The 25826-nt window shown below is 39.7% G+C and overlaps 1 protein-coding gene across 5 annotated transcripts; it reads left to right on the top strand.

Moving 5' to 3' along the window:
* Positions 1-889: 889 nt before the first annotated feature.
* Positions 890-24257, top strand: SAC3A (SAC3/GANP/Nin1/mts3/eIF-3 p25 family). 5 transcript variants are annotated; one of them, XM_088898097.1, is made up of 15 exons: positions 1302-1361; positions 1584-1693; positions 2491-2911; positions 3010-3387; positions 5572-6009; positions 7676-7777; positions 9569-9666; positions 10860-11037; positions 11815-12306; positions 12406-12546; positions 12864-12923; positions 21018-21148; positions 22785-22918; positions 23009-23244; positions 23749-24257. In XM_088898097.1, the coding sequence occupies exons 3-15, from the start codon at positions 2726-2728 to the stop codon at positions 23845-23847; spliced, it is 2673 nt and encodes an 890-aa protein (XP_088754223.1). In that variant the 5' UTR covers positions 1302-1361; positions 1584-1693; positions 2491-2725; the 3' UTR covers positions 23848-24257. The 5 variants fall into 5 exon arrangements, with proteins under 5 accessions (XP_088754222.1, XP_010253401.1, XP_010253399.1 ...); XM_088898096.1 differs by having other exon boundaries at positions 890-1361; positions 2491-3387; XM_010255099.3 differs by having other exon boundaries at positions 920-1361; positions 1622-1693; positions 2491-3387; positions 10857-11037.
* Positions 24258-25826: the final 1569 nt, after the last annotated feature.

Raw genomic sequence — 25826 nt, 5'->3', positions numbered from 1 at the left:
TTTTTCTATTCATGGGGCTACACAAACAGGTAGGCTAATTTTATTCGAGTCTCCACTGAAACCATCCAAAACCTCTATACACGCTTTCTAAAGGTTTCCTTACATTTTTCCTAGTTTTTCCTTTAAACCAAACACAGCATTTAGTGTGATCATCCAAGATGCCGTGCGGCCTGGCCAATGGAAGTTGTTTTTGTTTTTAGCTTCGTTTTGGTTTTGCTTCACTTAAAGAGGCTCCAGAGTTCATTGAGCAATTCCTTGAAGTGGGCCAACAGGCTAATAAAAAATCTAATTGGGAGGAGGTCTGCACTTACAGCTTTTGATGATCGAATTTTGACGTAAAAAGTGTGAACAGGGTTGGCAACTTTTTACACCTTTACAATTGGGGTAGTGTTTGGTGCCTGTTTTAAGCTTAAACACTGTGTTTCAAGCTAGAAAAATTTGGAAATGTTTTGCCCTAAAACATGAAGCAGGTCAAGCGCGAGAAATCCAATACAAACTGTTATTCAAGCATCCAAAACTCGTTGATTTAAGCATACCTGCGATTCAAGCATCCAAATCTCCTTGCGCGAGAAATCCAATACAAACTGTGTTGTTTCTATTTTAAGTCAAAACGGGAATGCAACACAATGGAACCAACAACCGTTTGTATTTTGTGCCGGTGCGTAGTAGGACTGTAGGAGGTCAAGCGCTGTTTTGTATTTTGTACGTGTAGACGCGAAAGTATCGAGATCCAGTCTTGGAGTAGACCAGTCGCTGCTGGTCTCTGCTCGTAATTATGGGCCAACCGTGACACACCACGTCAGATCCATACACGTGGGAAGGACTGCATAATTTAGCCACGTCATCATTCCACTTTGATAAAGGAAAGGATCGCCCCGAAGGGGGTTTTGGACGTTCCGCCTAGAAGAGCCTTTGATCTATCCCAGATATCTTTTCTATTGCTACCGTTCCAAGGCCAAAAGGGCAAACCCTGAATCCGGACCCAATCAAGGCGTTGGAAATTGAAACACTCGCATCTCTCGTTTTCCTTTACCATCCCCAACTCTCTCTGTCTCTCTCCTCCTTTCTGTACAAATAAGAAATCTGGAATGACTCTACGATTTTTTTTGGTTGCGATTAATCTTTCTTTTTTATTTCCGTTCTTGTAATACTGTATTCAATTTAGAAAATAATAATAACGATTCCTTTGTTTGCATTCGTTCTTCTCTTGTCTATCGTGATTGGGAGTAGTTCTCTCTCTTCTTTTATTTTTTCTGTTTTCTTTTTCTTTTCTGTTCGTCATCGGATCTCGAATCAGCGGCGAAAAAGAGTAGATATTCTTTTTGAGGTCAAAAGCAAGTGCGTGCCCGGGCTTTTTGAAGGTAAGAACTAAGAATTATTTGCACATCTAGCAAGTGAATGGGTCTAGGGTTCTGTTTATATTTCTACAATTTAGTAAAGTCTTGGTAATTTCAATGAGGACGTCACAACATTTTGATTGGTTTCTTTTTATTATTTCGTTTTAATTTATTTTTGAAAATGGATTAGATTATATGTATTTTTGGCTTATTGTTGGTCGAACTTTTGTTTTTATTGTCTTACAGTTCACGTGTGAAGAATTGACTGGTTTTTGATGAATTAGGATGTACATGAAATGATGAACCAAGGAAGCAGTACTGATACAGTAGCTCAACTGGATCCAAATCTGCTTGAGGTAATTGCTTTGCCGATTGCATTCCTCTGCTAATTTTAAAGTTTATGTTTCTGAATGCAAAAATAGTCTATTGTATTGTACTTAATTTGATTACTGTGAGTTGAAGCTTGAAGTTTAATAGGTTTGATACATCAGTATTTTGCTAAGTGGCATTAAATATGATTTCTTGTTACGGACATGGAATTGAACTTTTTATTTTAGTTGGTACATATCATAACTTTTGTTACTTCAGTGTTGAAGTGGTATAAATTATTCTTTTGGACCTCTCTTCTCTTGGAAAGGTTAAACCAGGATTTTTGATAACAATTGAGTTCTAAAACGTATCATCGAAACCAAATATATTGTCTCAATTTTTCTGATGTATCTTGTGCAATTCCTTTGAGACATATGCCAGTTGGTGGAGTTATGGTGAATTTGAAACAACAGTATTGTCTCAATTTCTTTGAAATGTACCATAGGATTCAAGGTTGTTTTTATATTTTGGGCCAATTGGCTCATACTTTTCCTACCACTGGAAAAGCGAGGATTTGAAATCTTTGTACACATACATTTAGGCTGTCTTTAGTTGGGAAATGAGTGAGAAAAGAGAAGTTGTGGGTAAAATCCATTAGGTATTTCTAAACTCTGTGGTGGTTACATATTAACTGTATTTGCTTACATTGCATTATATGAGCGGTAGGTTCTATTTTATGCCTGTGAAATGTATTGCAAGGTAATAATTGTAAGCCTGTTTATGTACTGTTCAATGTAAGGGTTATTAACATAATGCCCCACCGTTTGGTTGCTTCCTTGAACAGCCACGTCAAACTGTGGATAGCAGTGAAGGACATCCATCTTCATATGGATCTTCATTCACTCTTGGGCATGCCCCTCTGCCCTTGGCAGAAGGATCCAATACTGTATCATGGACCATGCATATGACAGATAACAACTCATCAGAGAATGGAATTTATTCAAATACGACTTACCGCCATGATCAGCAGGCAGAGACACTACCAAAGAACGTGCAAGATGGCTTGAATTCTGTGCCGCATGCTTCTACTTCATCTAGTTTTGGAACAGCAAATGTCTCCCAAGAATATGCTAGCTATTTGTCATACCCAAATTCAACTGACCCTTATGGTTATGGAAACACGGGCTATGCAAGTTATTATTACAACTATTCACAGCAAACCAACCATCCGTACCCTCAACAACCAGGAGTGTATCAAAACTCAGGTGCTCCTTATCAGCCTCTTACCTCATTTCAGAATACAGGCTCTTATGCGGGTTCTACAAGTTATTCAGGAACTTACTACAATGCTGGTGATTATCAGACAGCTGGAGGTTACCCGAGCAGCGATTATAGTAATCAGAATAACTTGTGGAATGAAGGGAACTATGCAAGTTATTCCTCCCATCAGTATCCAAACTATACTCCTTCAGATTCAAATGGTGCTCATAATTCTAGTGCTGTAGCTGCAACACCACTTCATTATCAACAAAACTATAAGCAGTGGGCAGATTATTATAGCCAAATTGATGTAAGCTGTGCTCCTGGGACAGAGAATATGTCTGTTTCCAGTGCAACTACTTTGGCTTGTCCGATTCCTGGTGTTAGTGCTGGATATCCAACTCCAAACAACCAGCCACCACCACCTGGCACCACATCCTGGAGACCAGAATCTGGTTCATCTGAATTGCCTTCTTTTCAGGTCTGTGGATTTCCATATTTGTCTGCATTTTAGCAACCCAGTAAGTTGGCACACCCTTGTGCAGATGCATATGCTAAATGGGTAGAGTAGATTGGGCATGGTTCCTGTGTAATTTGGAAATGCAAAATGTTCATACAAGGAATTCATGCATTCTTCCCTTGCTTTAAGTTATCCTTAGCTTTTCTTACCTAATTGTGTATACTGATTTCTTACTAATTTGTCTCATGGTTCTCCTTTGTTGTTTGTTTTTAAGCTTTATGGCTTTATTGACTAGTGTTATTGCTTTTGACATGCTTTAATCTTTTACTTATATTATAGTCACAATAATTTGTATGCCCTATTTGAATATCGTGATTCAATTTGTAGCTTTTGACAGATTACTGTTTCCTAGGAAAGGTGTCTGCTTTTCACACACTCAACTCAGCAAACTTTTCCCAACTAATTGGTATTTTTTTATCAGAAACAGTGAGTTATATTAAGATAAAATACAGGGAGATCATAATATGCCAAGCATCCCAAATCAATGGGTAATGGCCCCAGTAAGAAAACAATATTTTACAAAGCCACCCAAAAGTAGTCAGTATTGGCTATATGAATCCTGTTTAGTCATTGCACTCCATCAAGGGCCATGTCTTCTGCCAAATCATAGGTCCTTAGGTTATTTCCTATTACTCAATTCCACATTTTCTTTGGTCTTCCCTTTACTCTTTTAGAATCTTCTAGTTGCAATGCCAGCCCCACTGGTACAGCTAAAATATTAGAAATTAACAAAAGAAATAGAGTGTTCTTATTCGAACCGCCTCGTGATCTTCCACCAATCATGCGCTTCAATATAATTACCTGGAGTAAGCACTATAGCTTGTTTCCAATACTCAGCAGCTTGATCGGGCCAAGCCTCCGCAATTTCAGAATCTCCCTGTTGAATGGCCCATTAATTGTCTTTGAACACGACCAAACTATCTCAGATGACTTTCTCTCATTTTGTCATTTATAACCTATTGGGGCTACTCTCAACTCTCAAGTGGTTCCTAATTCACTTGTTCTTAATTCTATCTTCCTAGAGTCTTGCCACTCATGACCATCTATGGGTGTACTTTCCTCCATTGCCAAGTCAGTTATCAGATATGAGCATACTTTTTTATTTTTTGATCAGCGGCTTCCCTGGATCTTTGCATGAGACATTGCCTATCTGGTTTGTTAAGAAAGTTAGCCTGCAATCCATCCCTTCAACATTGATTTGGACAGTGTGTAACCAACTGAATTTGAGGTTTTTTGATAACAAAGATACCCAAGATGATGAGATCCTAAGGAGGAAAGATGGTTTGCTACATTCTTGGCTTTCGGTGATTTGAAGCTTTTTAGGGATGCCTCTTGGTTCTCTTTCTTTTCTGTGGATACTCTGTCTAGAAGTGATATTTGCGTAATGTGAGGTTCATGGTTGGTACCTTGTACAGCCACTCATTGTATATGAATTTGTTGATACTTTTTAATACTTTTTATGATGACTGATACTATTTATATACTTCTTAAGTGCACCTTGCACCTTTTAACAAAATGTCTTACTTTTCTTCCAAAAAAGGCGTTGTTTACATCAAATTATACTGGTTTTGTTTCTTTATCGAATTAATACAACTTGATGTCTGGTTTTGTTTTACACCAAATGTTTTAGCGTGGAGGAACTTTCATCTTATTTTTTGAGAATACTTTTTTGGGGGGGTCCTTAGAGAATGTATATGATGTACAGAAACTCTTTGTACAGAGGACCATGTACATCTTTTGTTATTATATATTAATACTTTACCTTCTTCATAAAAAAACCTTGATGTATGAACAGCAAAAAGAAATTCTTATTGGCCGATTAAATATTGTAATAATTAATATAAGAGTTTAGGGGCCATTTCTTGGTGCAATGGTAAAATCCTCGGCTGGCATTTGTGATAACATGGGTTTGAGTCTGTTTGCAGCCACTTTGTGCAGAAAATGCCAAAGGTTAGGCACGTATCCAGTCCACTCCTCCCAAGATCCTGGACAACCAGGATCAGCATTGGGTGATGGCCCTTTTTTATTATTGTAGGAATCATCAAAATCTTGTCATTGCTGGTGGAGTGTCATCTGCCATGCTGTTGAATGTCATATCTCTGTATTGAACTGAACACTTCAGAATTGCTGGATCTTTATTGGCAGGCTGGTGCTGTAGTTGGAAATACCCAGGATGGTTACTGGAAACATGGCACTTCGGTGTTTCAGAATCACCATGCCACTCCAACTCCATACTTCCAAAAGCCTTTGGACTCCAATCCACTTCCATATGATGACCGTCAGGACCAACAGAAGACTGCCTGTCCTCCAGGACCTAATGTACAATATTCCACTACTCATCAGGTTCCTCAAAAGTATCAGTCACCGATGCAAGCTGTTCCATCCTTGGATGCACGGCGGGTAAGCAAATTGCAGATCCCAACGAACCCTAGAATTGCTTCAAATTTGGCCTTGGGCTTGCCAAGAACAGATAAGGATAGTTCTACAACCAATGCAGCAGCAAAACCGGCATATATCAGCATTTCAATGCCGAAGCATAATAACAAAGTGCCCTCTAATGAAGTTGCTGATTCTGTGCTTAAGGTGAGTCTTCTTCTTTTTCCTCTTCTCAGCCTCTGTGCAAGTTGTGGGCTCCTTAATGGATGAGACTAGTTGGATAGATTACTATACCCTTCAATAAGCAATAAGTCTTTCAGTTCAGCAGCTTCATCTGTTACCAAACAGGTCCTTAATGTAATTCTAATGCTTGTATGTGCTTAGCTTTCTTGTGTTGACATGATTCAGTTACTGATCCAGGTGCTTGTGATGGCATTAAACTTGTAAACAACCTCTTCCCTTGATTGGTTGGGCCTTCCCTTTGTTGTATTCTGCTCCTTTTTTTTGTTTCAATAAAATTAATTTGTTATCAGATAAAAGTATACAACAGAACTGGATAATTTGTTATCTGTAAAATATGGTATTACAGAGACAAAAATACAGCAAGATATAGTGCTGCAGCAAGACTAGAACAAGAGAGAAAGAGAGGAGAGAAGAGAGAACCACTGAATTGTGTTTGAGAGAGATCAGAATGACTTAATCTCCTCATAACAGTCGGCCCAGTTTTATATTAACATTAAATGAAGGAAAAATTACAAGTATGCCCTTAATTATAAAAATGACAGTGGGCTGGTGTGTCCTTATTCTAAACACATAATTACTTAATTACCCTGTCACCCAAGTACACCCAATATAATAATCTTTCAACATTATCAACTAAAAGTTGTCAAATAAAATTAATTTTGTTCTTTTTTTTGATGAATAATTTTGTTCTTTATTTACCTTAAAAAAAGTATACAACAGAGTTTTGTAGTTTGTATTGTTCAACAGAATTTTGTCCCAACTATTTGGAGTTTGCTACATGAGAACTGGCTTGCCATTGTAATCTTGAGGGGCCATATCTTCTGTTAAATTATTACTCCTTGGTTCATTTCCACTATCTCATGCCCTTTTTGAACTTTCTTTAGAACCCTTCCAACTCAGCAACAGATCATGCACATGCTCAATTTATGTGTGTTAAGTCAGCAATATAGTATTCAACAAGCAAGTGGGCTGGACCAATGCTTCCTCGATTTTAGGAAACCAAGATTTGATTGCAAAGAAACCACAAATGAACCCAATGTTTCATTGGGCAATGGTTGTATTCGGAAATGATTGTGTAACACATTTCCATACACTATTGATATTATCTTTGTAAAAGGGAGAAAAAACGTTTGAAGTTTTCTTTTCCCCACCATTGCTCCACTTTCACCATGATGTCCTAAACATCTTTCGTTCCTACTTTTCATATCTTAATGGATTTGATAATCTTGGATGCATAGGTTACTTGGGTTCTGTACCTTGTAACAGTATTAGTGTCCATAAACATGACCTAAAGTTTGATTTTGGGACTTTAGAGATTTTAAGGGGCAATTGCTTAGTGCAATTGTAAAATCTCGTGTTGACAACTGGGGGAACATGTGTTTGAGTCTGAGAGTGGTCATTTTATGTAAAAACTTTGGAAGTTTGGTCCACATCCAGTACACCCTTTGCAAGACCCTGCTAGCTTGGACCAGCATTGGTTAGTAACTTACAAGGTTTTGACTCTACATATTTGTATTTCTACTCCTTCCAAACTGAGCCTTGTATATTTTTTTCTTTCTCCAGATCAATATTATGTCTTGATTGGCTCCTTGAGAAATGATCTTTTCTTGCATTTTATTTTTGGATGCAGCCTGGAATGTTCCCTACATCACTTCGTGCATATGTAGAAAGGGCTTTGGCCCGTTGCAAGGATGATTCACAAAAGGCAGCTTGTCAGAATATAATGAAAGAGGTGAGGCCACAATATCTCATTTGTTTTACTTTGTATTTTGGATGCAATAAGAATATCCTATTTTCATTTGTCTTGTGTGTCTTGCTTTCCTTTCTTTGACCTTATGTTACCTGCATCCAGGTCCCTATTCATTTCTCTTTCTGTCCTCATCTTGTTTTAAAGTTGCCATTGGTACTAATCTGGCCTTTTTAACCAGCCCATCATCACTTTGTAGTCTCTTTCACTATCAAATTTCTAAACCTGAAAGACCTTGCTAACCTTAAACCTTGAAATACTGCCATGAATTCTGCTCATATGGAATTACCCTAACCTATGGGTCTGAAGATAGAGCTATGATAGTCACTCTATTGTCTCTAGAAGTGCCTCCTATACCAGGCGGGTCTGGATTACCCATGCTGCATCCGTAAACATTCAACTTAACTAGATGAGAGCGGTGGTATGCATTGTGTGTGGATCAGAGATCTAGCAAATATGAGGCTATATCCAATGCTATCCTCTAATGATGTCCTCCCTAGTGAAAGGAGTGAAATAACTTTACTGTTTTGAGCCAATGGCCCACCTTGAAAGTAATGCCTTCAAGTATTGTGCTTCTGTGCTGCAAATATGAGGCTATATCCAGTGCTATCCTCTAATGATGTCCTCCCTAGTGAAAGGAGTGAAATAACTTTACTGTTTTGAGCCAATGGCCCACCTTGAAAGTAATGCCTTCAAGTATTGTGCTTCTGTGCTGCAAATATGAGGCTATATCCAGTGCTATCCTCTAATGATGTCCTCCCTAGTGAAAGGAGTGAAATAACTTTACTGTTTTGAGCCAATGGCCCACCTTGAAAGTAATGCCTTCAAGTATTGTGCTTCTGTGCTGCAACTTGTCATTCAAAGTATTTTTTTTTTCATTTCTCTCCTCCCATATCTTTCAATGTATAACTGTCCTTGAGCTTCTCCACACTATCTTGCCTTTTTCCTTGGTGACTTAAAGAAAGATTTGAAAAAAAGACTTTCCAAAACAAATGGAGGAATTCGCCTGCACCCAAAGAGATTCCAGCCGCAAGAGATTAGTAAGTGGTAAGCAGTTTCTCCACTTGCATTGCAAAGAAAGCAGATGTGTAGGGATAAACATCAGTTAGTCCTTTTTCTCTGGAGCCAATCCCAAATTTTAATTTTCAAGTGATAAACCTCCCAACAGAAGGCCCTCACTTTTGATGGCACCGGTTGACTTTGAATTGATTTGACTGGGAAAGTCTTCGGGGATTAGAGAAGACAAGAGAAAAGTGTAAACAAAGTACAAATTGAAGTTTCTGGTAGGATTGGGGGTCTAGGTTCTATAATTGACTTTACTTGGATCAAGAAAACCCTGTTCTAAGGAATTTACTTGACTCAAGGCAAAAGATCTTCCGAAGTTGAGGGTTTAGTTTAAAGTTTTAGAGTCTGTGCTTTTTGCTTTTCCTAGTTCTAGTAGGATTGGCAACCTCTGTACATATGTACGTGCAAAGTGCAAAAGTATGGAGGAACAAGTAGGATTTATTTCAGTTCTTATAGCTTATGCTAAGTGAGTGATCTCATGCCTTAGAGTGTCTCTGGCATGTATTAATCACCTTCATTACTATTCTTACTCTCCTCTACTTTATTTTAGCATAGAGTCTTCCATCTATAGAATCTGTTGGTTCAACATATGAGATTGTTGAGATGTTTCTTGTCATTTATTAATGTGGTATCAGTGCTATGAGAATTTGTAATTGTGATTTTATATTGCAGTGCATCTTAAGTTCATCTTTTTTCTTTTCTCCATTTCAGATGATTACTAAGGCATCTGCTGATGGGACACTTTTCACACGAGACTGGGACACAGAACCTCTTTTTCCATTACCAAACATGGATGCAGTTAATAAGGAGTATGTTTACTCTTACCTGATCTTCCAAATGGGATAGTTCAATGATGCAATCTATTTATTTATCAAAAAAAAAAATGATGCAATCTATTTAACTATTGTTGCCATTACTCCCCCTTTTCTTTAATTGATTAGAAAGTTCAAGTTTTCCAAGTTGGTGCTAATGCCAGAGATGGTTACAGAGAACTTTGGTACTTGTGTGCTTTCCTGGTTCTCCAACTATATTTAAAAGTTCTATAGTTGGGACCTATTCTATTTGTCAGGTTTCTTGAAATTGATCTTGCTCGGGGAAAAGTACAGTGTAGACCAACTTTTCAAGGTTAACTGGGAAAGTTAACTTGCAATATGCTAAGACATGTCAGAACATACAGTCAACTCCAGTTTGGTATAAAATGGTAAATGCAGAGCTCTCTTTACATTGTGTAATATGCCTATTAACAGCTGAGATAAACAAATTGCCAAGCTTCCCAGTCTCCAGTCTGATTGAACGTGAATGTGAACAGACCATGTGAAACTCCAAAATGCTGACACCAGAGCTCTGGATATCTCCTTCATATTCTTCATAGATGCTGTTTTTTGAACTCACTAGTGATTCATTCTGGTTTTATGTAACTGATGGTTCCTACAGAGCAATGCTCCAGCTGACCCTAAAACCTGCGAACCTGACTTTCTGGGAGAGTTGATGAGGAAGTTCAAAGGCTTGATATTGTGGTGCACGGTGTTGTGAAGGTTAAGTCAGCAAGGCTATGGATGATCCAGTTGGCAAGATTAACGAGAGATGGTTTGTGGAGGATGTGGGTCCCTTTAAGAGATTCACCATCCACATATGCCAAGATCTGGTTCTTACCAGTGAAATTGAACATGCCATAACACTTGAGGGAGACTTTGGGGTTGCCAACCTGCTGATATGATATAGTTAGAAATTTGAAGACTTTGTACCATTTTGTCCCCAGTAGGAATTAGGTTTGAAAACAGGGGATGCCCTAGCATTTTGCAAATTGGTTCTCTGGAGATAAATTTGACTTCAAAAGTTGGTCTACAAAATACTTTCCTCCCTTTCTTTTTCTGCACCAAGGGAAAGTCTCTGTGTACTCTGAAAGTCTTTAAGAACAAATATGTACAAATGCTTGGCCTAAACTAGTCATGCAGAAAACTAATATGAATGCCTAATTGGTTTGTATGCTGTTTTGCAGCAGCATACAGAGTTCCACCATTGCGCCATCGTTGCCGAAGTTCAAGAGGAGTCCAAGTAGACGTACCAAGAGTAGGTGGGAGCCTGTACCAGAAGAGAAGCCAGTTGAGAAACTGGCATCAGTTAATTATGTTGCTATGAAAGATGTCAATTGGGATAAATTCAAGGAAAAGGATGGAACGGTAAGCTTTTCAGTCTTTCTTATGAAATTTCAAAGATGGTATAGCGTTAATATTTAGGACTGTCAGTGAGTTGGGCATGAGCCTGATTGTGCAGAACAAATGTAATCTGGAGATAACAGGTCCAGAACCAGTTACTGACTTATTGGAATTGGAACTTGTCCCAGACCTTTTTTGCTATGATTATGAAATTTCCAGTTATATTTGGATCCTTGTTGGTCTGGGTCAATCTAGGCCCTGCACCAATCCAGTTATTATTTTGATCTAAAAAAATGGGCCTGTAACCGGCTTATTGGAACTGGAACTTTCCCCAGATCTTTGTAGATCAGATTGGGTCGACTAGGTCAAAACAGCCCCTTGACGGGCTGGGGCAGACCCTGAGGGGCTGAGGGCCACATAATTTTTAAAAACAGTCATATGGAAATAGAACTTTACAAAGTGACTCTTGGAAGATAAGTGTGTTTGTCTTCCTCCAGTAAATTTTCTACTGATGATTAATGAAAGTGTTATTGATAAAAAAAAAAAAATAGAACTTTACAAAGATCATATGGTTTTCTGTGCACTGGGGCCCCCGTGGGAAAATTTCTGGGTCTGCCTCTGAAGGCATGCCCATTAATGTTGGAGATGACATGATTCTTTGTTTCTTTCAGGGGAATTGTTTTACCAGGAAGGTTTTGCTGCATTCTTTACCTACTTACCTATTTTTCAGTAGTTTGTGAGAAGTAATAAATACCTGCATTATATACTCAATCTGCTTTGCTCTAAATGAAACCTTTGCAGATTTCAAGTGGAAAATGTGAAAGCAAGGAAAATAATTGGAGCGGTGTGAAATTCCTTCCACAACAGCAGACTCCAAGTAAAAGTTCCCCGAGGCCAGTGAAAAAGCAGCGGCTTAGTGATAATTCCAATCTTGCTGAAAATGGTGGTACTTCTAGTGATAGTGACAAGGAACAGAGTTTAACAGCGTACTACTCAAGTGCTATAGCACTTGCAGATTCACCTGAAGAAAGGAAAAGACGTGAAAATCGTTCTAAGCGTTTTGAGAAAGTCCATGGTCACCGGGCAGAAACCAAGAACCTAAGAACAAAAGATGTTGGAGCTGGAAATTTGTACACCAGAAGGCTTACTGCTCTGGAACGTGGCAAAAATTATGAGGATAGTGGCAACAGGGCTGTGGAAGATATTGACTGGGATGCCCTTACTGTCAAAGGAACCTGCCAGGAAATTGAGAAACGCTACTTGCGCCTTACTTCTGCACCTGATCTTGCCACTGTAAATACATCCAGTTCCATTAAATTTAGGACTGTTTTCTCTTCCATGTTTAACATACCTGAACTTCTTTGTGAAATGAAATTTTTTGATTTTTTACAGGTGAGACCAGAAGAAGTGCTGGAAAAAGCTCTCCTAATGGTTCAAAGCTCACAAAAAAATTACCTGTACAAATGTGATCAGTTGAAATCCATTCGTCAGGATCTGACTGTACAAAGGATACGTAATGAACTAACAGTCAAGGTACTGGTATCTATTACATCTACATTAGTTATATTTCATTATGAGCTTTTGTTTCATAATTAATGCCTTGAAAACAACTATGTTCTTCGAATTTTATCAGTTTAAGCACACTTTAGAGTTTCTTTCTTCTTCTGTCACCTTATGAGTTCTGTTACTCTTATGTTCTTTTCTTCTCCAAAAAATAGGGAAAGAAGGAACTCTTGTCTATCCTTAAAAATCCTTGCTGAAAATGATGCCTATTTCTAACGATATTCTTTTGCTTTGAGAAATATTCTTCTTGGAAATATCTATATTGTTTTAGTTTTTTCTTGTTTTAGGTCTATGAAACTCATGCACGATTAGCACTGGAAGCTGGGGATTTGCCCGAGTATAATCAGGTCAGTATAAATACCTCTATTGGAAATTACTTTAGTCTTGAGATATTTCTTTGTGTGTAAGCTTGCTACCGTTCAAATTTTTCTTGTGGCTATTACTGGTTACCTGTAATGAATATTTGTGTTGAAGTTCGACCTGCCCTAGAATTCTGTCTTGTTCGTTGACTGTAAAGTAAAGTGAACAGCAAGAAGTAGAAGTAGGAGAGGAAAGAAGAAGAGAGAAAAGAGAGAAGGTCTGGTTTGAATTAGAGGAAAAAGTTATCCCTAGATTCGGCCAGACCTGTTATTATATTATTAACTTATTGGAAAAGACTTAAGTGCCCTTATTTAAGTAAGAGGCACTCGAACTAACATAACAGTACACATCAACATTCTCAACAAGTGCAAAGACCAAAATACCCCTTCACTAACACCACTAACACTTCCCCTCAAGCTGGTGAGTATATATCATATAATCCCAGCTTGTTACATATGTAGTCCACTCTCCCCCGACTCAAACCTTTTGTAAACAAGTCTGCCCACTGGTTTCCCGTACTAACATATGCAGTTTCTATCACTCCATTCAGCACCTTCTCTCTCACAAAATGACAGTCAACTTCGATGTGCTTGGTTCTTTCATGAAACACCGGATTGGAAGAGATATGAACCGCTGCCTGATTGTCACAATAGAGCTTCATTGGAGTACTGATGTCATATCCTATCTCCTGTAGAAGGTTTCTTAGCCACACTAATTCACAAGCAGTATGTGCCATGGCCCTATATTCTGCTTCTGCACTGCTTCTTGCCACAACTGTTTGCTTCTTACTTTTCCACGTTACCAGGTTACCCCCCAGAAAGGTGCAATAGCCTGTGGTAGATCGTCTATCAGACATAGAATTTGCCCAATCAGTATCAGTGTACCCTTCTACTACCAGTTTTCCACCACTCCTGTACAGCAAACCACGACTAGGAGCTCCTTTCAGATACCTCACAATCCTTAGCACTGCATTCCAATGTGGGACCAAAGGTTTCTGCATGAACTGACTCACCACACTAACCGCAAATGAAATATCTGGCCGAGTAATGGTTAGATAGTTTAGTTTGCCTACAAGTCGTCGGTATCTGCCAGGGTCTTCAAATACTTCACCTATATCACTGCTCAGCCTCGTATTTGTTTCCATAGGTGTCTCAGTCGGTTTAGTACCCAACAACCCTGTTTCTTCCAGTAAATCAAGCACATTTCCTCTGACACAAATTAGTGCCATGCTTAGATCTTGCTACCTCTATGCCCAAAAAGTATTTCAACTTGCCAAGGTCCTTTGTCTGAAAGTGTTCCTGTAGGAATGCCTTCAATCTGTCAATGCCCATTTTATCATTCCCAGTCACAACGATATCATCCACATACACCACCAATATTATTTTGCCTGCCGAAGAGTCAAGACTGAAGACAAAATGATCAACTTGGCACTATTTCATACCAAACTTCTTGACCATCTCACTGAACCTACCAAACCATGCTCGAGGGTACTGTTTAAGTTAATATATAGCCTTCTTAAATCTGCATACCTTACCATCCTCCCCCTGAGCAACAAACCCTGGTGGTTGCTCCATGTAGACTTCCTCGAGCAAATCACCATGCAAAAAGGCATTTTTGATATCTAGTTGATGTAGAGGCCAATCATACATAGCTGCAAGGGAGATGACGACACGAACTGACCCTATCTTAGCAACCGGGGAGAATGTCTCTGTGTAGTCAATGCCATAGGTTTGGGAGTACCCTTTTGCAACCAGCTGCGCCTTCAGGCGCTCAACACGACCATCTGGCAAGTACTTAACACTATACACCCACTTACAACCGATAACCTGCTTCCCAAGAGGAAGAGCGGTGAGGTCCCAAGTGTGATTATGATGCAGAGCAGAGAGCTCTTCTTCCATAGCACGGCACCACTCTGGAGAGGTAAGGGCTTCCTGGACATCCTTAGGAACAACCACGGAGGATAACAAAGAGATGAACTGGCGATGGGAGGCGGAGAGGTGAGTAAGTGAAACAAAATTGGAAATAGGGTGAAGGGTGCAGGTACGTTTACCTTTCCGGAAGGCAATAGGAAGATCTAGGTCGGAAGCTGGTGTCGAAGTTGGAGCTGGATTTGTCGACGGTGATGAAGTCGGAGGAGTTGCAGCCGGTACACGCGGGCGATGTGTATACACGTGACGGATGGGTGGATGGTCAACAGACGGTGGCACCAGAGGCAAGGATGTAGGCATGACTGGAACCAGAGGAGGTGGATCAGCCACAGGAAGAGGAAGAGGAGGTGGTGATGTGGAGGAAGCAACATCACCGAACCCCACGAAGAATGGGGTAGACTCAAAGAATGTAACATCAGCACATACCAAGGAACGACGAGAACTGGGATGATAACACTTGTACCCTTTCTGAGTTCGGGAATAGCCAAGGAAGATACACTTCAGGGAACGTGCATTTAATTTGTCAGTCCCGGGACCCAGATTATGAACGAAGCAGACACACCCAAATACTCGATGAGGAAGCGGAAACGGAGACATGTTGGGGAATAAGACACTAAAAGGAGAACGACCATCAAGAATAGACGTGGGCATCCGATTAATTAAGAAACAAGAGGTGAGAATTGCATCGCTCCAAAAGGTTTTGGGAACATTCATGTGGCGCATGAGGGAGCGTGCCGTTTCTACAAGATGTCGGTTCTTTCTCTCAGCAATCCCATTTTGTTGCGGAGTGTAGGCATAGGAAATTTGGTGTATAATGCCATGTTGGTCCAAGTATTCTTGAAAAGATGAAGACAAGTATTCACGACCATTATCAGAACGGAAAATTTTGATGTGAACGCCAAATTGATTGCGGATCTCAGCATAAAATTTCTGGAAGATGGCAAATAATTCACTTCTTTCTTTCATTAAATAGTCACGTCATTCTTGAACAGTCATCAACAAAAATAACAAAATATCTGTATCCATTATATGACATCACTTTATTAGGACCCCAAACATCAAAATGAATTAAAGAAAAAAGACTCGACACACGGTTATCGACCCTAGAACGAAAGGGAACACGAAGGTGTTTCCCAAATTGACATGACTCACAATCTAAAACAGAAAGTTGACTCAATGAAGGGACTAAGGACTGCAACACTTTCAGCGAAGGATGACCAAATCTACAATGCCACTGGAGAGGAGAAATGGATGACTGAAGGGCCGTTGACGTTCTTCCACCACCATCAAGATAATATAGTCCACCGGCTTCATGCCCTCCACCAATCTTCATCCCCGTCTTGAGATTATGAAAAACACACAGAGGGGTAAAATGTGATGGAGCACTTAAGGGACTTGGTCAGCTTGCTAACAAACATAAGATTAAATGGAAGCTTAGGTACAAATAAAACAGAGGATAGGGATACAAGGTCTAGGTCAACATTACCAACACCACAGATAGATGATGTGGAGCCATTAGCAAGGGTAACAGATTGTGATGTTGAGCAATGGGTGAGAGATGAAAACACACCTGGAGTTCCCGTCATGTGATCGGAGGCTCCAGAGTCAATAGTCAAGGGGTTGGGTGTGGATGCCAAACAAGCCATACCTGAGTGTGCAAAGGTAGCTGTGTTCTGCTGCGACTTGGATTGAACAAACCTTTCATACTCATCCCGAGGAACACTCACCATCTCCTTGCCTGGGCCATCTGAGGGAGTAGAAGGCATTGGATCAGCTGCCCGGTTCTCCTGTCTAGAGCTGAAACTGGTGTCACTAGTCATGGCATGGTTGGCCCACGTCGAGGGAGGACCATGTAAGTCATAGCAGTAGTTAATAGTATGTCCATCCAAACCACAATGAGTACACTTCCATGGACCCGAGCCACGTCCTCTACCACGAGCTCCCCCTGAATCTCTGCCTCCAGTACGACCACCACCACGGATATGTGTAGGTCCACCACTACCACTCCTGCCAGGCTGGGCTCCTCGAGCCCCACTTCTGCCACCTCGACCTCTCGATACTGCAAATGCTGATTTATCTGAGACATTAGAATCCATAGATCCAATGGAAGCCCTCCGAAGACGAGCAAACACCTCCTCTAAAGATGGAAGAGCAGATCCCCCTAGTATCTGGGCTCGTACTGGTTCATACTCAAACTTCAGCCCCACCAGAAACCGTGTCACATCAAGCTGCTCTCGCTGTTGCTGTTGAACTTTGACATCAGAAGTGAGAGGATGATAGATGTTTAACTCATTACGGATATTTCTCACACTGGCATAGTACTCCTCAAGGCTCTGATTTCCCTGTTGCAGATTGAAGTATTCCTGATACAGTTGATATACCCTAGTGGTATTATCCTGACCTGAATACAGTTTCTTAGCATGATCCCACACCTCTTTGGCTGTGTCAAGAAACATGAAGTTCACACTGATTCTGGGTTCCATACTGTTCCACAACCATGTGATGATCTGTGCATCTTCCTGTTCCCAGTCTTCATACTCCTGAGAATTAATGGGGGGTTTCTCCTCTCTTATGTGCTTCACTTTCTTCTTCGCCTTCAGAAAAACCTCTATAGACTTGGCCCAAGGGACATAGTTCTCTCCATTCAGTTTAATGGAGGTCATTTGGACATTCAGGTAGTCAGTAGATATCATGACACTAGGTTTACTATCATTGTTATCTGCCATTGCCGAACTCCCTTATCACTGAATTCTGAGCACTACACATTGCACACTACACACAAACACTTCACCGAAATCTGCACACTGATTTCAACAGTAATAAATGCTGAGAACTGCAACACCACAAACCCTACTCACCGAAATCTGCACCCTGATTTCAGCAATATTAAATGCTGAAAACTGCAACACCACAAACCTTACTCACCGAAGTCTGCACACTAATTTCAGCAATATTAAATGCTGAAAACCACACTTGTAACACCACAAACCCTAATCCACAGCTACCGGAAGTTTCACCATTAAGTAGACACTATTGCCCTTCGAATCACACACAAACCAGAATAAACCCTAGCATAAATCCTAGCATACTGCAATCTGAAAACCCATCATACGAACTGTGCTACACCTCTCATGTATTCCATAACAGAAAATATGCATAAAAAGAAACTTTACCTCATCGCCTGAAGGCCAACCACACGAAGGACTGAGACACCACGGCACCACACGTACCAGTCCTAATTAGGGCTTAGAAACCACAACAACCAATCACCAACGACACAATCGGAGGCATAGGAACCTCCAAGGGAAGAGGGCGATCACTCCTTTTCAGCCCTTTTCCCAGTCTCCAACTCACAGCTGAGAAACCCAAGAAAAACCCTAGTTCGGATGCGCAGAAGACAGACTTCTAGCAAGTCTGATTTGTTCAATGTGGCTCTGATACCATGTTGAAGTTCGACCTGCCCTAGAATTCTGTCTTGTTCGTTGACTGTAAAGTAAAGTGAATAGCAAGAAGTAGAAGTAGGAGAGGAAAGAATAAGAGAGAAAAGAGAGAAGGTCTGGTTTGAATTAGAGGAAAAAGTTATCCCTAGATTCGGCCAGACCTGTTATTATATTATGAACTTATTGGAAAATACTTAAGTGCCCTTATTTAATTTAGAGGCACTCGAACTAACATAACAGTACACATCAACATTCTCAACAAGTGCAAAGACCAAAATACCCCTTCACTAACACCACTAACAATTTGATTGATGGGAAGATCTTTATTAGGAAATAGCAAGATTGGAAGGATGTAAAAATATGATAAAAAACAAGAGTAGACCATTTATACCTCAGTCTCTCTCTCTCTCTCATTTTGTTAATGTAAAAAGGAGTTTAAACCAGACAGATGTGGCAGAGCTGTTAAAACTAGCCTCCTTTACCTTGAAGAAGAAGGGGGTAGATTTTGTGGAGCTATGCAAGGACAGCAGTGGTTTGGACAGTATGGGAGGAGAGAAGCACAAGAATCTTTAATAGGACACAGCATGTAGCAAGGAAGCAACAATCAAAGTCATTGCATTGAAGTTGTGCTTTAGGTGAAAATATTGGAAATCTGTCCTCTATTCTTACAGATGATATCCTTAGAGGATGGGGATGGGTAGCATCTTTATCAACAAGGAATATGACCCAACTCCCAAGCGTATTGGTGCCATCTATCCACCCCTGAAGTTCCTTGCCCTACCTTCTCTTCCTAATGTAAACACTGTTGATCCACCCCAACGTTTTTTCTCTTCAAGCTTCTAGCTCCATCTGTGATTTCTAAACCAACTCCTGAATTGTCCCTTTCCTTTGCACTACTTTCCAAACTGGAAGGAGAAGATAGGTAAGGTGTAGAAGAGATACACCCTGAACCTACCTCATTGTTCAGCTGTGCTATGATATCCAAAGTTTTTGATCCAACCACTGCTACATTTATTCCTTATTCCTTATTCACATCATAACCACCAGTATCTATGTCTTCCTCCTTGCTAATCAGTCAAGTAATGGTTCCCAAAAGGTTTACCACTTCCGGCAAGCCAGAAGTCTTTTGAACACCGCTCACTTCGCCTCTTCCTTTCTGCAAAAAATCCTCAAAAATTCCACTGCCCTTCCCATTCCAACTGCTAATCCACGTAGACATTTCCTATGCTCCTGAGAGGCAGAACCTCCAAATGGCTTTAAATCTTTGATCTTTTGCACATTTGGGATCAAATTGTTTCCGCTTCACTGTTCTTCTATTGCTGTTGCACCTCCTTCTGGGCTGAACCGGGTGGTATCACCTTCTCCTGCAACTCTTTTTGGATGGTGGTCTTCCTGCCGCTCACAAACTGTCACGATCCAGACCCATTCATCGTTGATCCAGCTCCTCTTGGTTTTTATTCGCCTGGACCTAAAGGGATCCAGCCCAACTTTCATCGAAGATAAGTTCTTTCCTAAAATATCCCTCAACCTTTTGGACCTTTTACTCTAGTTGCCCTTTCTAAAATTAAATCTTTCTGTTTAAAATGGTGGACCCCACTCCTTTTTTTCCGGACCATTACCTTCTACCGCCTGTTTCCTCTCCCTCTCATTTCCACCTCAAACTCCTGCCTGTTGGCCTTCCACTGACTCCTCTCTAAATCCCTTCTGTCCTTCCTCATGTGAGCCAGTTGGCCCAGTTTTTGGGCCACCTGAACATCACTTGTGTTGTGAGGTTCCGCTTCACCATCTCCTCCATCCAAACGAGTCTTTGGCTTCCCTTTCAGCTCCGCCTCCACCTCTGTTCTGCAACTAGATGGCCTTTCACCTACCTCAGTTGCATCTCCAAGACTCCAACCTCTTTCACCACCATTTCTTCAATATCTCTTCCATCCATCAAATCCTCCAGTTCCAATATGTCTGGGATTGCCACAGCATCCATGACTTCAACCTAGTCTCGTCATGTCAAGCTTCTCCCAGGTTCTATTCCTGTCATCAAACTTCAAGAATCTACCACAACATCTGGCAATTTCTTCAAACACAGACGGAAGCTCATATAATCTTACCTTCTGAATCTCTGAATGCTCCTTGGGTCTTCAGAGAAAATTGAAAACTTGTTTTAGAACTTAGAGAAAATGAGGTAATTTCTAGAGTGGGGCAAATAAGGTGGTTGACATAGGAGTGGGAGAACCTGAGAAGTAGCTTATTTTCTCAATTTATTTTCTTGCTCTGATCCTTCTTCAAATAATAGGCTCTTTTGCTTGATCTAACTTGTGCTATTTTAGATAAAATGTTGTACATTGGGAGTTCATGAATTAGATCTATTAACCTTATTGTCATGTATTAGAGAAACACTTAAAGAAAAGAGGAGAAAAGAAGAAGAACGATAACCAAAGAACATAAAGGAAGCTGATTTGAACGTTTAATAGATGAAAATTACTTTGGGATTGATGATATCAAGTCTTGGGAAATAAACAGATGAACAAAGTTGTTGAAAAGTAGTCATCTAAGACCATGATGGACAGATTATTTACTTATTCTAGATATTGTTGCAGAATTGGGTAGTGAAGTTCTTTTAATTGTAGTGATTTTCAGATGTATTATTGTTGTTTTCGTTGGATGAATGGTTGTCATGTTTATTATAAACATAGATTGATTCTTCCTATGTTACTTGCAGTGCCAATCACAGCTGAAAACTCTTTATGCTGAAGGGATCAAAGGATGTCATATGGAGTTTTCTGCCTACAACTTGCTATGTGTTATCATGCATTCAAATAACAATAGAGATCTCTTATCATCAATGGCAAGGTTAGTCACATGTTTCTAGATACTTTTTTTTTATGCTATGATGTATATTTTCTTCCTACAACTTGTGTTGTCCTTGTTTTTTCATGCTAACCGTTAAATGTTTATGACAGAGAAAAAGATAGTGGTATATAAATCATTAATTGAAAGACCCTTGTTTGGTTGGCTAAAACAATCCAACCACCCCATTTTATACTCAAAAACATCATAGAGATGTAACCACCAATTGTCCTGTTCACTGCTTGTTTGGCTAAAGGTTCAGCCAAACTATTTGCTGTTCTTTGGTTCCAAGTAATTGTGACATTTAACTCCTTGACAAGTGTTTGATTTCCTTCATCGAATGAAAATATCAACCATGATCCTTGACTATTATTCCTCAGCCATCCTATTACTACCTCGGGATCCCCTTCTATTGCTACATTTCTGAAATTATTAGTTTTTCCCAGCCTCAACCATTTTAGTACAGATAGCAGTTTTTCCCTTGTAGAATCTCCCAAACCTATGGGACTTGGAAATATGTTCAAGAATGGCTCCAACCCAAGATGCACCCCTAATTGGATATGGTTTGGCACAAAAAAGATGAATATTGGCTAGAAAGGTAAAATTTCGGGTTTTGATGAAAAATGAAAGAAAGCTCATCTATATTAGTTCCAGTCCATCGAAAATGTCAAATGAATTTCTTTTGAACTTTTGGTTGTTTATGGCAGTAATAGTTTTTTGAAGGATTTAAAATAAAATGGAGAGAGAAGCAAGAAAACCCAAAGTCTTGCTTTAATAAATTCAAGTTATTTATAAAAAAAGAAAAACCCAAAGTCACTCAATGAGGTACCTAAATTCACTCTAGGGCATAGGAATCCCTCACCATGTAAAGTATAAGCTGTAAAATCTAAAATCAACTTTATTCAATCTTGTTCAAAAATGTCTATACACATTTAGACTGTTATAATATGTCTACTAGTTATATTTGCCACATATACACTTGGTAATTGGAATTACTTTGGCAGAACCATTCTATTGCAAGCATTTAGCAAGATATGTTGCTTTAGACACATCTGCAAATAGAGCTATGGCATCGGGATAAAGCCAGAAGTTATAAAATGTGTACCTAGCCTGAGTTTGTCCAAACAACCATAGATAGATTTACTGTTTTTCTCTGTAGACCTTTGGCTTCTCTATCTGAAACACGTACTTAAAAAATTAACATATATGGGGTTCTAGATATACTCTTTGGTTTCATTTCTTGAAGGAGGCTCATTATAGAATTGGCAAGTAACAAGTACAACTTACAGAGAACCAGTCTGCTGTTTAGCATCCTATCATCAAATTGGGGAAACTTTAGCTGTCTGAAAAAAAAAAAAACAATAGCCTGGGCTGTTTGGGAACTTCCTTTGCATGATATGTTGTCCCAATCAGTACCTTGTTTGTCCTTTTGGCTAAAAGAATATTGATTGCAAATTTTCTTTTACCCCACACCCATCCTAATATGTCATGTCTAGGTTGCTCCCAAACAGCCCAGGCTGTTGTTTTTTTCAGAGAGCCAAAGTTTTTCTATCAAATTGTGCAAATATGCCTGTATTTTGGAATTTTTATCTAACATCTTCATATATCAAATTTTCCTAAACTCTCCTTTTGTTGCCAGATTATCACGCGAAGCAAAAGAGCATGAGGCTGTAAGGCATGCTCTTGCAGTTCGTGCAGCCGTTACATCGGGGAACTATGTCTCCTTTTTCAGACTGTACAAGACAGCACCTAACCTAAACACCTGCCTTATGGGTGGGTACTTAAAGAATTCTAGAGTTAGCTCAATTGATGAAATATTTTGTGTGGTTACCTCTCATGGAAAAATTAAAATTCCTGCTGTAGATCTTTATGTTGAGAAGATGAGGTTTGAGGCAGTGAGATGTATGTCTCGTTCGTATCGCCCTTCTCTCCCTTTGGCATTCATTGCTCAAGTTCTGGGCTTCCCGAGTGTATTGTCAACAACTGAAGGTGGCAATGAAAAAGACACGGATGGATTGGAGGAATGTGAGGAATGGTTAAGAGCACACGGTGCATGCCTAACTGTAGACAACAATGGTGAGATGCAGTTTGATACAAAGGTATGCTCATAACTTGCACTTATTGCCATTTGGAAATGTTAAAATGAAATCTCCTGTAGATTTCCATTGTGTTTGGAAATGGAGCCCCAATGTTTTCACTCTGCCGTTGATCTGGATGATTGAACTATTTGAACGGTCATCCGACCCTTTTCTAGTTCTGGTTTTTCTAAAACCCAGAAACTGGTCAAACCTGTTGACTTGGTGAAAACCCGTTTGATCCGAGTCGCTGTAAGCCTGTACTGTTGATCTGCTCGCAGGTCATGGATTATAAATTACAATTTATATTCAAACTTTTGAGATCTATATGGGGTAATCTTTTATTTTTTAATTGATTTTGGGCAACTTTTTGTGTAAAACGGTTCAGCCTCTGGGCTGGTTTTTAAAACATTGTATGGAACAATATTTTGCTAATTATGGTGGCTATTTGGGACATATTAACTTCTGCACGACATAAGTTTTGGATTTTGTAAATTCCGTCCTTGACTGAAATGGGTTTATGTGCAGGCTTCCACTTCCAGCCTTTACATTCCAGAACCAGAAGACGCGGTGGCACATGGAGATGCAAATCTTGCTGTTAACGATTTTCTGACTCGGACATCATAAAAGGATATTTTGCTTGTAACTTAGTGTATCGGTATGGATCAGAAATCCACCCACCGCCATCTGTTAGAGATCCATGGATCAAATGGAAAATAGTTTTGCAAAATCAACTTGGCAAAGGTCAAGTCAACCATCATCATACCTGTAATATTTAACAGGGTATAGATGGATGTATGAACGTGAAAAGGCGAAGGTAAAGAAATGGGAAATACTGCAGTGTCATTGGTAAAGCTGCTTTAGGTTTTAGCTGTTGTATTTGGTTAAATCTCTCTTTTTATTTTTATTTTTCCTCATTGCTTGTAAAATGTCTTAGCTCTTGTTTATTAATTGGGTGCCCAACGTAGATTGTAGGATTAGGATGTCATGTAACACGCAACATCATTTGCGCTGAATAGAAGTTTTTTTTTTTTTTATTTATGCTATGTTGCTAACAGAGGGTTGGGATTGGAGCGGTAGAGATATTAGCATCGATGGTTTCTATTGGTTGGGCGTGGGGCCGCTATGATGGATGATGACAATGAACTCGGAGGTGTAAAGTGGGCTGTGCGGGACCGGCAAGGCATAGCCTGTGGGCAGCTCGCACTTTTTGCGGGCTGTGCTGTGTTGTCTTGTGGGCCATCACGGCCCATGCTGCACTCCCTGGTGAAAACTTTGGGAGTCGGCTCGGTATGGCCCATGGCTTGGGCCTGTGTTGTGCTGCCCCGTGGGTCGAACTTTGGGCCAGGTCGGGTCGTGCATCGAGCCAAATTTATTTAAAAAAATTGACAAAAAAGTTTAAAATTTTAATTTTATATGAATTGTGTATAAAATTACTTATATATATGCAATAATTAAATAAGTTAATATAATAACATTAAAAAAATATTTATTTTATTAATATATTATATACTATATATTATTATATAATTATAATTCATATAATATTATATAACTATATATAAAATATATATATTGGCCAAGCCATGGATTGTGCTAGGTTGTGTAGTGCCGGTTTACATGCCGTGGGTGGCACGGCCTGCTTGGTCATGTTGTGCCATGTTGGCCTGCGGACCTAAAATCCTAGGCTCAACATGGCCCGCGGACCGTCGTGCCGGGCCAGTCCAAGTTTGTGCTGGGCTGTGGGCGGCATGGGTTGATTTACACCTCTAAGTGGGATGTGCAGTGAGGTCGATGTGAGGTGTGCTAACAATATTGGAATAAGTTAAGGCTCATTTGGTTTGTCAAAATAGGGGTTTTGAATCAAAGTTAGTTTGGTTTGGAGTTAGAATACAATTCCCATACTTGGTGGAATGGTATTTTCCATTTTATGGAATGGCTATATTCTCTACCCCATCTTGCGAATGAAATCCTTTTCCAGTTGATTCAAAATATGTACCATCAGCCGTATCAGTGGCTGAACTCTCAAGAAAATACTACTGGAACATCTTTTATACTTTGTGTGTTATTTATGGTGGAGATGTTTTCAATACATGGTGGGATGTGCAATGAGATCGACGTGAGGTGTACTAACAATATTGAAACAAGTTAAAGGCTGGTTTGCAGAAATAGGGTTTTTAAGTCAAAATCAGTTTGGTTGGGTGGAGTTAGAATACTATTCCCATCATTGGTGGAATGGTATTCCCCATTTGAGAGAATGGTCATATTCTCTACCCCATCTTGAGAATGAAGATTGTGACTTGTGAGCCATGTATGGTTAGTAGTTACAGACTGTGTATGTAGATTGTCGGCTATAAAGGCCGACCCCCATGTCAAAGCAAGCTAAGCTAAACTAAGCCAATTTCGTCAAGGTTCAAAATATCGTTATTGACCCGTATCAGCTGATACATATCATATTGGGGCCTTATCGGTATCTCCCAGGATTGTATACAGGTTTTAAGGATAGTCGGGATTTAAATCAATCTCTCTGAACCGATTTAAAAAAATAAAATAAAACATAAAAAAACATAGATATAGAGTATCAATATTTTGAACCTTAACCTTGC

This window comes from Nelumbo nucifera, chromosome 2 (genome assembly GCF_055504915.1).
Source record: "Nelumbo nucifera cultivar China Antique chromosome 2, China Antique-T2T, whole genome shotgun sequence".
Classification (NCBI taxonomy): Eukaryota; Viridiplantae; Streptophyta; class Magnoliopsida; order Proteales; family Nelumbonaceae; genus Nelumbo; species Nelumbo nucifera.
The sequence above is the reverse complement of the archived record's forward strand: the minus strand, read 5'-3'. Positions and strand labels throughout refer to the sequence as shown.

Bases quoted from the DNA above. Each gene is read 5' to 3' on its own strand.
- SAC3A (XM_010255099.3), top strand. From the start codon at position 1,634: ATGATGAACCAAGGAAGCAGTACTGATACAGTAGCTCAACTGGATCCA. The intron at 3,388-5,571 runs GTCTGTGGATTT...CTTTATTGGCAG, and splicing joins CTGAATTGCCTTCTTTTCAG to GCTGGTGCTGTAGTTGGAAA. The intron at 21,149-22,784 runs GTTAGTCACATG...TTTTGTTGCCAG, and splicing joins CTCTTATCATCAATGGCAAG to ATTATCACGCGAAGCAAAAG.